Source organism: Panthera tigris, chromosome A1, assembly GCF_018350195.1.
Source record: "Panthera tigris isolate Pti1 chromosome A1, P.tigris_Pti1_mat1.1, whole genome shotgun sequence".
Classification (NCBI taxonomy): Eukaryota; Metazoa; Chordata; class Mammalia; order Carnivora; family Felidae; genus Panthera; species Panthera tigris.
In genome coordinates, this window is record NC_056660.1 from 205,073,426 (window position 1) to 205,085,698 (window position 12,273).

Here is a 12,273-nt window from a genome sequence, read left to right on the forward strand (position 1 = left end):
AATATGAAATAAAGAGATTCAAGAAATTTACAAGGAGATGGAAAGGAAGAACCTGCAGCTGGGGGCAAACTAGAACATCCTTTGAACTGTCGGGTAAGATATGCTGAACTGCCTTACAGATAGATCGTTCATGTGAGGCATGTACATCAGAAGGTGACAGGTCAGAAGAAGATGGACTTCACTCTACACTAGAATTCTCTAAATGCTCACAAAGCTGTCTTCAATGGTTCAGCGGGATCACTGACTTTTAGAGTACAAGGGAGGTGGCAATTATAAGAAACTAGAGAATTGGTACTCTCCCACCATGGCACCACAGAAGATTTTTTCTATTTTCCTCTATTCGCTGAACATTCTTTTGTTCCATGTCTCTATGAAAATGGTATGGTAATGGGTAAAATGCCCACATATAATTCTAGATGTTTCAAAATGCCCAGAGATGTTGGAAATTCATAAATAAGGAAACATTTGATATTTTATACTGGGTCATGGTAATAACAAAATTAGAGAAATAATTATCTTTATGTGAATGAAAATTAATCCTTTTAACATGAAACAATTTTTCCTCATAACAATAAAATGTTATCAAATGAGAAGATACCAGTTAGTTCTTTTATTAGCATCTCCTCAAATCAGATGCTTTGACATTACCGTCTTAATTTATAGCATTTCCAAATTGTCTCAGAACAGTTATACCCAGAGAAGAGATCAGAATAATTTTATAAGGATTCTGTTCTTGCGATTTTTGATATTAGTTGGAATAAAGTCCATCTTTGCCTTTCAAGTTTTTGGAAGTCGAAACAGATACTTTCTGCTGAGAACTGAGAACTGGTAGTCTCTTTTAATTCAACTTCCCCCAATCATCTACATGTTAATTCAACAAAATGCTTTAAAATTTTGTTTTCTCTGCAATTGAAGGAACTATTCTGGAAGAAAACCATTTCTTCAAAATGTATGAGAGAAGTAAATAAATAAACAACAACAATAAAACCCTCTTCTGTTTAGGCTTCCTTGTTGATCCAGTTCCTATATGAGAAGATCCCAGTTTGGCTATGAGAGGGTAGAGCGGTGGTCAGTCTAGTGGTTGGTTAACAGGGAAACCTCACATTCTTTAGGAGTCTAAGCTCTCAAGGATCCTGAAGCCAGTGAAAAAATACCCAATATGGAGTTTGGGTCTGATGTTTAAGACTCATTCTATTCTGTCTAATCATAAGCTAAATTCTGTCTGGACACTCTTTGTCCCAATGTCCTATGGTTCCGGGCTGCCCAGGAAAATTAAGAAAGATAGGTTACTAACCAGGGAACCAAAATCAGCAGGCAAGTGTAGCAACCTTTAATTTTTGCAATTCAAATAGCCTAGGGAAGTAGTAGCTTATAGATAAGTAGCAGCTTATCTATGAGTTACATTTAAAAAGCTTGGATGAAAAGCATAGGAAGAATGTTCAGTTTCTGTCTACCTTCCCCAGACAGTGATAATGTATTCTGTTCTTTGTGTCTCACTCAATGCTGAGCAGTACACAATGGATACTCAAATGTATGTCAATTCCATTTTAAATTGAAGGACATTCTGTCACGTGTCAATAGTTTTGGTTGCTTTTATGGTAGCTTTTTTCTCTGAGCTTGTAGGGGAGTTCAAAAATCTCACTGGTTTATTAAGAAGAAGTGCTCTAATATTTGAGCATATTGAAGAAATAATTATTACATCTGATTCCAAACTCTTAGTTTGAATGAAGATTTACAAAATGATGAACCCATTTTTTTTTGGCCGAAGTATCCTCTTATCACAACTAAGAAATGTAAGATATTAAAATACATTAAAAAATACATAAAAAATACATAAAAAATACATAAAAAATACATTAAAATATAATCAGAAACTTACCCTCTGAAACATTTGAGGTGGCCATATTTCAGTAGGGCAATTTGGCAATACTTATTAATATTTTAAATTTCACATGATTTGACTAAGTCACCTACTGCTAGGAACACACCCATTGGTCCCATGCATATACTACAAAAGTATATATACTAAGATACAATATGAAGGTGTTTATGGCAGTGTAGGTGTAAACTAAATGCCTAAAATTAGGATAATAGTTAAATCCAATGTAATACACCCATATTGGTATAAAACTATGCAACCATTAAAAAGATGAAGTAGATATGCATCTATCAATATAGAAAGATAGTCAAAGTGTATTATGAAGTGAAAACAGCAAAGTACAGAGTAATATACATCACATGTCCTATTTATGTGCATATATTTAAAGAACATGCATATGTATATGTGTAAGGTAATGTACAGAAGAATTTTCCTTCCATTGGATACCTATAAAAAGATAAAACAATGATTATGTGTGGGGACTGATTCTGGCTACAGGTAAAAGAGAAATCTGGCCTTGTATTTTTATTTCTTGCCTGTTTAAAAATTTCAAATATAAGCATGTGTTGTTTTTATTTTTTGAAAGTCAGCAGAAATTTTCTGGTTGATTATATTATAAACCATCTTAATTTTCTTCTTCATACATTTTGATACGATTTAAATTTTTTTTTAATTTTTCTTTATATCAGAGAGAGAGAGAGAGAGAAAATGAGTGGGGGAGGAGCAGAGAGAGGGAGACACAGAATCTGAAGCAGGCTTCAGGCTCCGAGCTGTCAGCATAGAGCCCGACATGGGGCTTGAACTCGCAAACTGAGAGATCATGACCTGAGCTGAAGTCAGACGCTCAACCGACCGAGCCATCCAGGTGCCCCACATTTTGATACAATTCAGAACTTAATAAATGTTATCAGATAAATAAGAGGTGGACTAACCAAATAAATTACAAGTTCTTTAAAAGAAATCCGAATCTCAAAAGGTGTAATTTTTTATTTCAGTGAACTGTTATAACAAACTAGAGGTAAAGCAGTTATGCTACAAACCATCACTCGTGAAAACAATGGAAGACAATTAGACAAGCTCATTTCTAAAATCTATGAAATATCCTTAATTTGACAGACAATTTAAGAACAGTTATTACAAAATGGCTGTAATTATGGACTCACATTATTATATTCCTATTTCATAAAAACCAATTTCTAAACTGTTTCCCAGACTCCATTCAAAAATATTTACTCATTAAATGCTATGTTTGCTCTCATTCTTCTTAATGCTGAAATGAATAAAACAGACAAAAGAGATCAACCACCATGCTGTTTGCATTCTAAGGAGGAAGGAAAGGGGCACCTGGGTGGCTCAGTTGGTTAAGCAGCCAACTGTTGATTTTGCCTCAGGTCATGATCTCACAGTTCATGAGTTCGAGCCCTACATCGGGCACTGACAGAACTGAGCCTGCTTGGGATTCTCTCTCCCTCTCTTTCAGCCCCTCCTCTATTCATTCACCCTCTTTTTCTCTCAAAATAAATAAATAAACATTTTAAAAAAGAAGAAGGAAAAGGGGAAGAGGAGATATTTATTTAAACTTCAGTAATTTATGTATCAGGAGGGGATGTATAACAAAGAAAAACAAAGCCGTGAAGGAGGGTAGGAAACACTGGTGGAAAATTGCAATTTCAAATAAAATGTTCAGAGATCTGGTTTTATTTGTAGGATGAAAAGTAACTAAAGTCATATTTTTAATTTTTTTTTTAATATGAATAGCCTTATTTAATATCAAAACATATTTTTGGTCTTCACATGATCCTCGCTTCTACTTAAGAGCCCCTAATTTTGAAAAATGCATAAACAATAGCTATAATTAAATTTGTTGCACTCTTAAATGTTATTACTAACTTGAAAAGCTAATTTTTATTGAGTGATGATTCCATGCCAAGGATTGTCCTAAGCACTTTACATAAATTTTCTTACTGAATTCTAGCAAAAACCTTATGAACAAGGGAGAGTATTATTGCTATTTTACAGATAACGAAACTGAGACACAGAGAAATTAGATGAATGCCATTTTACCTCTTTAAATGAAAGTTACAGCAGCATTTTCTATATATACTTAATCATGTTGCATGTTTTGTGAGAGATACTAAGATCAACATAGCTAGGGGCGCCTGGGTGATTCAGTCAGTTGGACGTCCAACTTCAGCTCAGGTCATGATCTCCCAGTTCACGGGTTCGAGCCCCGCATCAGGCTCTGTGCCAAGAGCTCAGAGCCTGGAGCCTGCTTGGGATTCTGTGTCTTCCTCTCTCTGCCCCTCCCTCGCTCGTGCTCTCTCTCTCTCAAAAATAAATAAACATTTTTTTTTCAAAAGAAAAAAAGATCAAAATAACAACACTGGGAGCAGAAGTGATTTTGCAAATTCCTTTCAATAGCTCACAGATCGTCAAGGCTCCACAGCACACAGAGGGGAACCACTGGTCAAAGTTTTCTCTGGCATTCAGTTACATCTGGAAAAACCCTCTTGTGGCCGGGGTGGTAGAGTTCAAAGCAACTAGATGTTCCAGTTACACAATCATTAATGTGATTAGAAGTTCAGTGAAAGGGTGCACCTCATCCAAGAATGAGGAGTCTTCGGCTCTTAGTTGCCATGTAGTCTCAACATTATTGTACCTCCTTAAGCCCCAGTTCATTATCCAGAAAATAAGGGGGTTTAACCTGGAGATTTCAAAGATCCATTTCAGCTCTAACTTCTGTGACTCCATAGGTAGAGACAGTTAAACATTGAACTCTCTTTAGCAGGTTTCTAGGATACCAAGAAATTAGAGCTTCCAGAAAAATGCTCCAAACTCCTCCCCCAGTCCAGAAAAGTATGAAAACTTGCCACGTAATTGAGGGTACTGCCCACACAAAATTCCATTTGGGAATGAAGTGTAATACAAATGTATATACTGCAACACTTTTTCTTATAGCCTGTCAGTAACAGCTCAGAGAAACTTACTAGTACTGGGAGTTGTAACTATGGGAATATCCACTCTAAAAATATAAGTAGGATCTTAAAAAAGAAAGTAGGATTCGTAGTCATGAGCATGGGAATTTATAGGTGTAAACTTGCGTTAAGGGGGGCGGGGAGGTGCAAATAATTTCTAAGATCACAGCTGAGTCTGTAACTGAGAGTGACTTGTAAAGTTTTACCCCCAACAACTGTTTGATATGTATTTTATCATTCCCCTTCAGGGCTTAGAGGTTTCAAGGCATGGCCAGACACTCCATCTTGTATTTCATCCTCCTGAGTGCTCTGATTGACAAGTGCCAACCCTGTTTCTGTGATCATTACCCATGGAGTCAGTGGTCCAGCTGCTCAAAAACCTGCAATTCTGGAACCCAGAGCAGACAGAGGTGGGTGCGAGCTATGAAGATTGACTTTGTGCCATGGGAAACCTCACAGACAGACTTAGCAATATCAAAAGTGCCACACCAAGCAATGAGGAAGAAAAAAGCATATCTCAAAGTAAGAAATCATGGGATTCGATTTGGATGGAATTTGAGGTCTTTTCCACATATGGTTGAAAGGAAGTCTACATTTGTTCTCTCCATAAAATCAAGGAGCTTCGAAGAAATTTAATTAAGAATGTGTGCAATATTTTCTGTTGACTATTTAACTTGCTAAGAATCTCTACTCAAGCCTTTTTTCAATCAGTGTATAGCTCCACTTGCCTACAGTTAGTGAGTTAATTATAGAGAATTTTCTACTCATTAAACTGAGTCTAACAGGACCTCAATTGAGCAGCGCTATTAGCTATTAGCTTGATTGTCAGCAAGTAGAAGAAGGCAGGAAAACCGTGTTTAATTGAAAACATTTAATAATTCAGTGTTCTCACCGATTCAGACTACTTAGCCCCCACAGTTTCTTTAAAACTGTTCAATGCTTCTGTTCCATGAAGATGCTCACATGACTAGGGAAGAAAGGTATATATCTAATGTGCTTTAATCATTATAGGTTTTTAGAGACCTATTTTACAAAACTATTTTTACATGCTCAGTGTGAGTCTCATTAAAATCACCAACTGACTCCCCCAATAAACCATCCATTAAGTAGGTTAAAGCTTTAATAGTCCTTCACTCAAGAGTCCCTCAGTAGCTCTCCACTGGCTACCAAATAAAGCACAACAATACACCCAGCTCTTCTCCACCAGCACCACCCGGGCCCATCCACTAACTCGTCCATGGATGCTTCCTGTTCTTCCACCTGTAATCTTGGCATGTGCCTTTCCCCCCCGCATACCCTGCCCTTTGATGCCTGGAGGCGTCACATGAATTTTTCAAGATTTATCTCTCCTATTATTTTTCTCTTTGGGTCTTTGGCCTCACAGCACTCTGACTCTGTCTCAATCATTATACTTATTACACTGTGTTGTTATAATGTAAGGAATTTGCAGCAACTTTCTTCTTTCTTTTCTTTCCTATCCAGTCCCTTCAGAGACTTCCATGAGGGCCAGCTTCATGGATGTGTTTCCTATGCAGTCACACAGGACCACACTTAGAAGGGCTCCACGCTTGGCTTAATGCGCTGCCGTCGCTGTCTCAAAATTCCTAATAATGTTTTAACAAGAGGCCCCTCATTTTCATTTTGCACTGGGCCCCAAAAATTATGTATCCAGTCCTGAATGCCGTTAAGTGGTAAGAACTGCATGGATGCCAACCTGCCTGACTTTCCAAAACAATTTCTTTCCTTTTATTCATCGTGGTCAATGCTCAGTGGTATTTTTCTTATGGGGATGGAACCACAGTGAATATACTCATTCTAAGCAGATCTTTTCTCACTCTTACAGAAAAATCGTAGTTGATCAGTACTATCTGGATAACTTTTGTGACCAGGTTTGCACTAAGCTGGAGACTAGAGAATGTAACCTGCAACGTTGTCCCATCAACTGCCTCCTGGGAGATTATGGACCATGGTCAGCCTGTGACCCTTGTGTCAAAAAACAGGTAGGTGACCCATGGGCATCTTCAGGAAATCTGAATCACAATAAAAGATTTGGATGACCTGACAGGATCAACAATCACAGAAATACTCAATTTCCTCAGTTTCTGAAAATACGCCATTCCAGCTTCCATTGAGGGAAAATTCCATTTAGCAATCTTTCAAAGGAAATTCTGCCCCCAGTATTGATATTGTTCTTATTGAGCTCTGGATTCCACTGCCTGTTCCCTCTGAGAGCTCAGAAAGCAAAAGCAGGTGCTAGAAAATGGGGATTTCAGTCCAAAATTTAAAATCAGACAAATGAGGGACATTAGATACACCCACGTGGCTCCATCGGTTAAGCATCTGACTCTTGATTTCAGTTCAGGTCATGATCCCAGGGTCATGGGATCAAGCCCCAAGTCAGGCTCTATGCTGAGCATGAAGACTGGAGCCTACTTAAGATTCTCTCTCTCTCTCTCTCTCTCTCTCTCTCTATCCCCCTGTCTTGCACATGAATTCTCTCTCTCTCTCTTAAAAAAAAATGAGAGACATTAATCAAAAGACTGACTCGTGGCCCTGCTTCTAATTTCCCTCTCCCCATGGGAAAGTCCCTCAATTTGTTTATTGTTTCCAGCTGCAGTGTTTACTCACTTCAGCTCATTCCTGTAAGGGCATTGGCCCACAGAAACCCCAATCAGAGTGGGTGCTCAGTAGTCACACATTTGGGAAGAAAAAGGAACTCATTTGTGGAGCACCCACTGTCTGAGGGAAACTGTTCTAGGCCCTTATATCACCTTGTTCACACATGAGACTGTACTTTCCTACCCATTTTACAGATGAGGAAGTTAGAGCTCATTAGGAAATAAGTAATTTTCCCAAGAATATGCCTCTGATGAGTAGAGACACTATATTTTGGAGCTGAATTTTTCTGACTTCAAAGTCAGTACTTTTTGATCTTGTCATGTGTCTATTCTTCCCTGACTCCCTGTTTTATTACTCACCATTTAAAATCCTTTAAAATGTGGGGCGCCTGGGTAGCTCAGTCGGTTGAGCGGCCGACTTCGGCTCAGGTCACGATCTCACGGTCTGTGAGTTCGAGCCCCGCGTCGGGCTCTGTGCTGACAGCTCGGAGCCTGGAGCCTATTTCCGATTCTGTGTCTCCCTCTCTCTGACCCTCCCCCATTCATGCTCTGTCTCTCTCTGTCTCAAAAATAAATAAACGTTAAAAAGAAAAAAAATTAAAAAAAAAATAAATAAATAAAAAAAAAATAAATAAAATCCTTTAAAATGTGGAGAATATATCAACCTTGTTTTCCATGTTGACTTCCTTATGCAAAAAACAAAAACAAAGACAAAAACCCCAAATCCCTTCACATTGATCACTTCACACTACCTTTGAGATATAAAAATGCTATTGTTACTCCCTGGAAGATTTACTGCATGTGACACACTCAGTAAATATCTGTGCATTTGATTTTGATATAATTTATTCTCATATGGTTTCAGAGTTAGAAGTCTTAGAAATCTTTGGTCCTGCTTTCCCATTTTACAGTTTGGAAAACTGAGGCCCAGAGAGGTGATGACTTTCCTAAGGGCATGCAATAATGGAACTGGAAAATTCATTACTTAATTTAGGAAACATCACTAGAGGAAGAATATAAATAGGCTTTGACCCTGACTCAGAGTTCCTCACCTTTCTCTCCTTTCCTTTCAGTTTAGGGTTAGATCCATCTTGCGCCCCAGTCAGTTTGGAGGACAACCATGTACTGAGCCCCTGGTGACTTTCCAACCATGCATTCCATCTAAGCTCTGCAAAATTGAAGAGGTTGACTGCAAGAATAAATTCCGCTGTGACAGTGGTAATGTACTATAAAAAAGGTTCAGGGGCGCCTGGGTGGCACAGTCGGTTAAGTGTCCGACTTCAGCCAGGTCACGATCTCGTGGTGTGTGAGTTCGAGCCCCGCGTCAGGCTCTGGGCTGATGGCTCGGAGCCTGGAGCCTGTTTCCGATTCTGTGTCTCCCTCTCTCTCTGCCCCTCCCCTGTTCATGCTCTGTCTCTCTCTGTCCCAAAAATAAATAAAAAACGTTGAAAAAGAAATTTTACAAAAAAAAAAGGTTCAGTCTCCACTAAAAATGACTTGACTAAACAGTCATTCCAACTGACTACCAGTAAAAGCCATGATAGAGAAGTCTAACCATATTTTAAGTATGGCAAGACAGGGGAGTTATGGTACCAATTGCCAAGCTATTCATGTATGAAATTATAGCTTTCAAGTTATAATCACTTTGACCATGTACATGATCCATTTACTCTTCAAGTACTGATGCCCAGGTCCCTACACTGTGATAAAGGAGGATGAAGAGGAGGAGGAAAAGGAAGAGAAAGTAGATACTTGTAAAACTCAGCTATTAATAAGCACAAATCCATAATCAGAATAAGCAGCTGAAAAGAATTACAGATATAAAAGATCTTCAATATAGTTTATTAAGATAAGAATATTAAGATATATCAGGGGGATGACTACAGATGATGTGACAGATTTTCTTGGGTGGTCCATTGAAAGGCTCCAAAGGTAATTCCAAAAGGAAGATTGAAAATGATTTAAATGGTGGCAACACTCCCATCAAGTCCATTACTCATTCAGATATTTCAGTTTCATTAGATTAGATTTCAAATCTTGAATATATTACTTAATCATATGTATCCTCAATAATTAACAGCTCTTCAACACCACCATTTTGAACACTTTAAATCTGATTTCTGTGAACTTTTTCAGTTAAGGTCCAGACAGTAAATATTTTAGGCTTTTTGGCCATACATTTTTTGTTGCAACTACTCAACTCTGACATTGTAGCATAAAGCTGCCATAGACCATATATAAACAAATGGTCATGGCTGTGTTCCAATCAAATTTTATTTACAAAAACAGGCAGCAGGTGAGTTTTAGCCCATCAGCCATAGTTCACTCACCTCTTATCTAAATAGTCAATTTGACATAAAAATTGGAATTCAGATGAATAAAACCCATATAATTTTTGTGTACTCTGGTACACAATGACAAGTAAAGAAAGTATTTATAACTTAAAGAGCAGATTTCAAATTCCATAGAAAATTGGATGTTAGATCTAGATCTAACATTTTCCTCCTCTTGCTCCTTGCTTACTGCCTTCAGCTTTGCTGGCCTCTTCAAAAGTTGGACAAGAATGCTGGCATCAGGATTTTTCTTCTGTGCCATCCCCCCCCGCCACACCTGCCAAAACCTGGGATATGAGGATGGCACATGGGTAGGAAGACGCCCTTCACGGCTACATGCATAAGGTCATGTCACTAGTTGACAAAAGAGTGAATATGGAAAAAATCTTGATGGCAATGACTGAGCAGAATACAGACTTAGGTATTAAATCCAGAATATTAAGGTAAAGATTTAGAACTGAGGTGCAACTATTCGAAGCTTGAAGGGTAGTTTTGGAACAAATTACCGGAAAGAATTCCTTTCTTCCATGGATGTTAAATCTATGAAATTTACTACAAAAGGGCTTTGTTTAGGTCAAAATATTCACAAGTTTGAGAAGGCTTTAGATACATCCATGAGCCACCTATTCATAATAAGTGATTTCAGGAAAGCTAGTGGGGTAAGGACAGGTGATCAACAGTATACCCACAGCAAATGATAAAAAGGACTATTAACATGCACGTGCCATGTTTGGTAAGCTGCTCCTACCCCGAGCTCTCTTAGTAACCCCTGAGCTGCTGTCCAGATGCCTTCACCAGGAATCCCTAGATCTTCCCATGATCCAGCCACTAAGTGGCTAATCCCTGGCACAGATGTGGTTGGCATCCATTTTGATTGGGTGGTGCCATGGCCTATTGGTTGTTAAATATTCCACCGAAGATTATATACCACTTTGCTCTTCTAAAACCATACGCTAATGCCACTCTCAAAGAGAATAAAAGATTAGATGGACCATTATTTGACTCAATAGGATGTTTGGCCTTCAATTAACAACTGTTTATTCTAAAGAGAGTTTCCCCATAAGAGACTCCTAAAAACTGAGAACAAACTGAGGGTTTATGGGGGGAGGGAGGGAGGGGTGGGTGAGTGATGGATACTGAGGAGGGCACCTGTTGGGATAAGCACTGGGTGTTGTATGGAAACCAATCTGACAATAAATTTCATAATAAAAAAATGAAAATAAAAACTAATAGCTAAATTAAAAAAATAATAAAAAATAAAAAATACTTTTAATAAAAATAAACATTTAAATAAAAATAAATTAATTAAAAAAATAGAGTTTCCCTCTTCCCTTTCTTCTCTCATGATTGCTGTTCAGAGTTCTCCAAGACTAAATATATGATTTCAATGCATACAAGGATCTTTGAGAATTACCCATGAGGCTAATAATCCCCATGCACTATGCCAACTCCTCTGTCAAAATCCTAATTTTAAGCATAAACACTAGAGAATTTATAGCTCATTATGCATATAACATACCACTGCAGTAACACAAATCAGTTCAAGTAAATAGGAAAAATATGTACGGTTTCTAAATGATGCACAGCTCTAGGTGCAAGTTTATATACGCATGCATTGGCTAAAGCACGCTGACTTCTGCAAATCCTGCACTATATCAAACTGCCCTTCGCCGTTCCCATTCCTTTCCTGGTATGAGATATATTTATGGCTCACAGTATCTCTCCCATTGTGCTTCCTATCCCATTGAGTCTCTGTGGCCTGGAACCATTCTCAGCTGTGTACTATCAGATCTATATCGCTCGCACCACCCACCCCTAAATATCGCTCAAAAGATGTCCTCTTGCTTTCATCCCTACCCTTGCTAATAGCTCCTCTTCAGTATCCCCAGAAGAACCAAATGGCTAGGTTTTCTTATATTCAAACAGATATAGTACCCTACTCACAAAGCTAGGCTAATGAGAACTATATCCTGCAGGTATATCCCTACCTCTACCTGATAAAATGGGATTTCCTTCTCCTTTTACTGTAACCAAATCGAAAATTAGCTTTTGCTCAATTTCACTCAATTACAAGTGTGAAGCTCAAAACTTTTAAAAAATGTAATATTTGGGTTTTGTTTCCTTTGGACAAAGCATCTATATTTCAAACTAAATTATACATTCTGTTCTGCCCTGAAAAAAGCAAACAAACAAAACACCAGAGATGTGCTATTTTAAAAACGGAGTATCTTTTGGGTTATATCTTGGGATTCACAGAAATTCAATTTTCTCAAAGTATTCAGTCTTGTGTGACTATGGTGCTCATAACAATAATTGTTTCTAATCATAGTCCAGATACAATGTAAAATGTTGAATAATCAAAGAACGAGACTTAATTACTTTCATTTTTCTCTACCTTCTTAGTGAAAATTATTTACCGAAAGAGTTGAAACTAAGTGCTTTCTGGGTAACTCTCTAGTAATAAAAAA

The 12,273-nt window shown here is 37.9% G+C and overlaps 1 protein-coding gene across 2 annotated transcripts in view; it reads left to right on the top strand.

Moving 5' to 3' along the window:
• C6 (complement C6) overlaps positions 1 to 12,273 on the top strand; it is a 65,060-nt gene continuing 52,787 nt past the window's right edge. The window contains exons 1-4 of one of the 2 annotated variants that reach the window (XM_015543515.2): positions 1 to 93; positions 5,103 to 5,264; positions 6,698 to 6,854; positions 8,546 to 8,690. In XM_015543515.2, coding sequence (XP_015399001.2) covers positions 5,122 to 5,264; positions 6,698 to 6,854; positions 8,546 to 8,690 — 445 coding nt within the window. In that variant the 5' untranslated portion in view covers positions 1 to 93; positions 5,103 to 5,121. Of the gene's footprint in view, positions 94 to 5,018; positions 5,265 to 6,697; positions 6,855 to 8,545; positions 8,691 to 12,273 lie in introns of those variants that run through there. The other variant, XM_015543516.2, reaches the window with a different exon arrangement.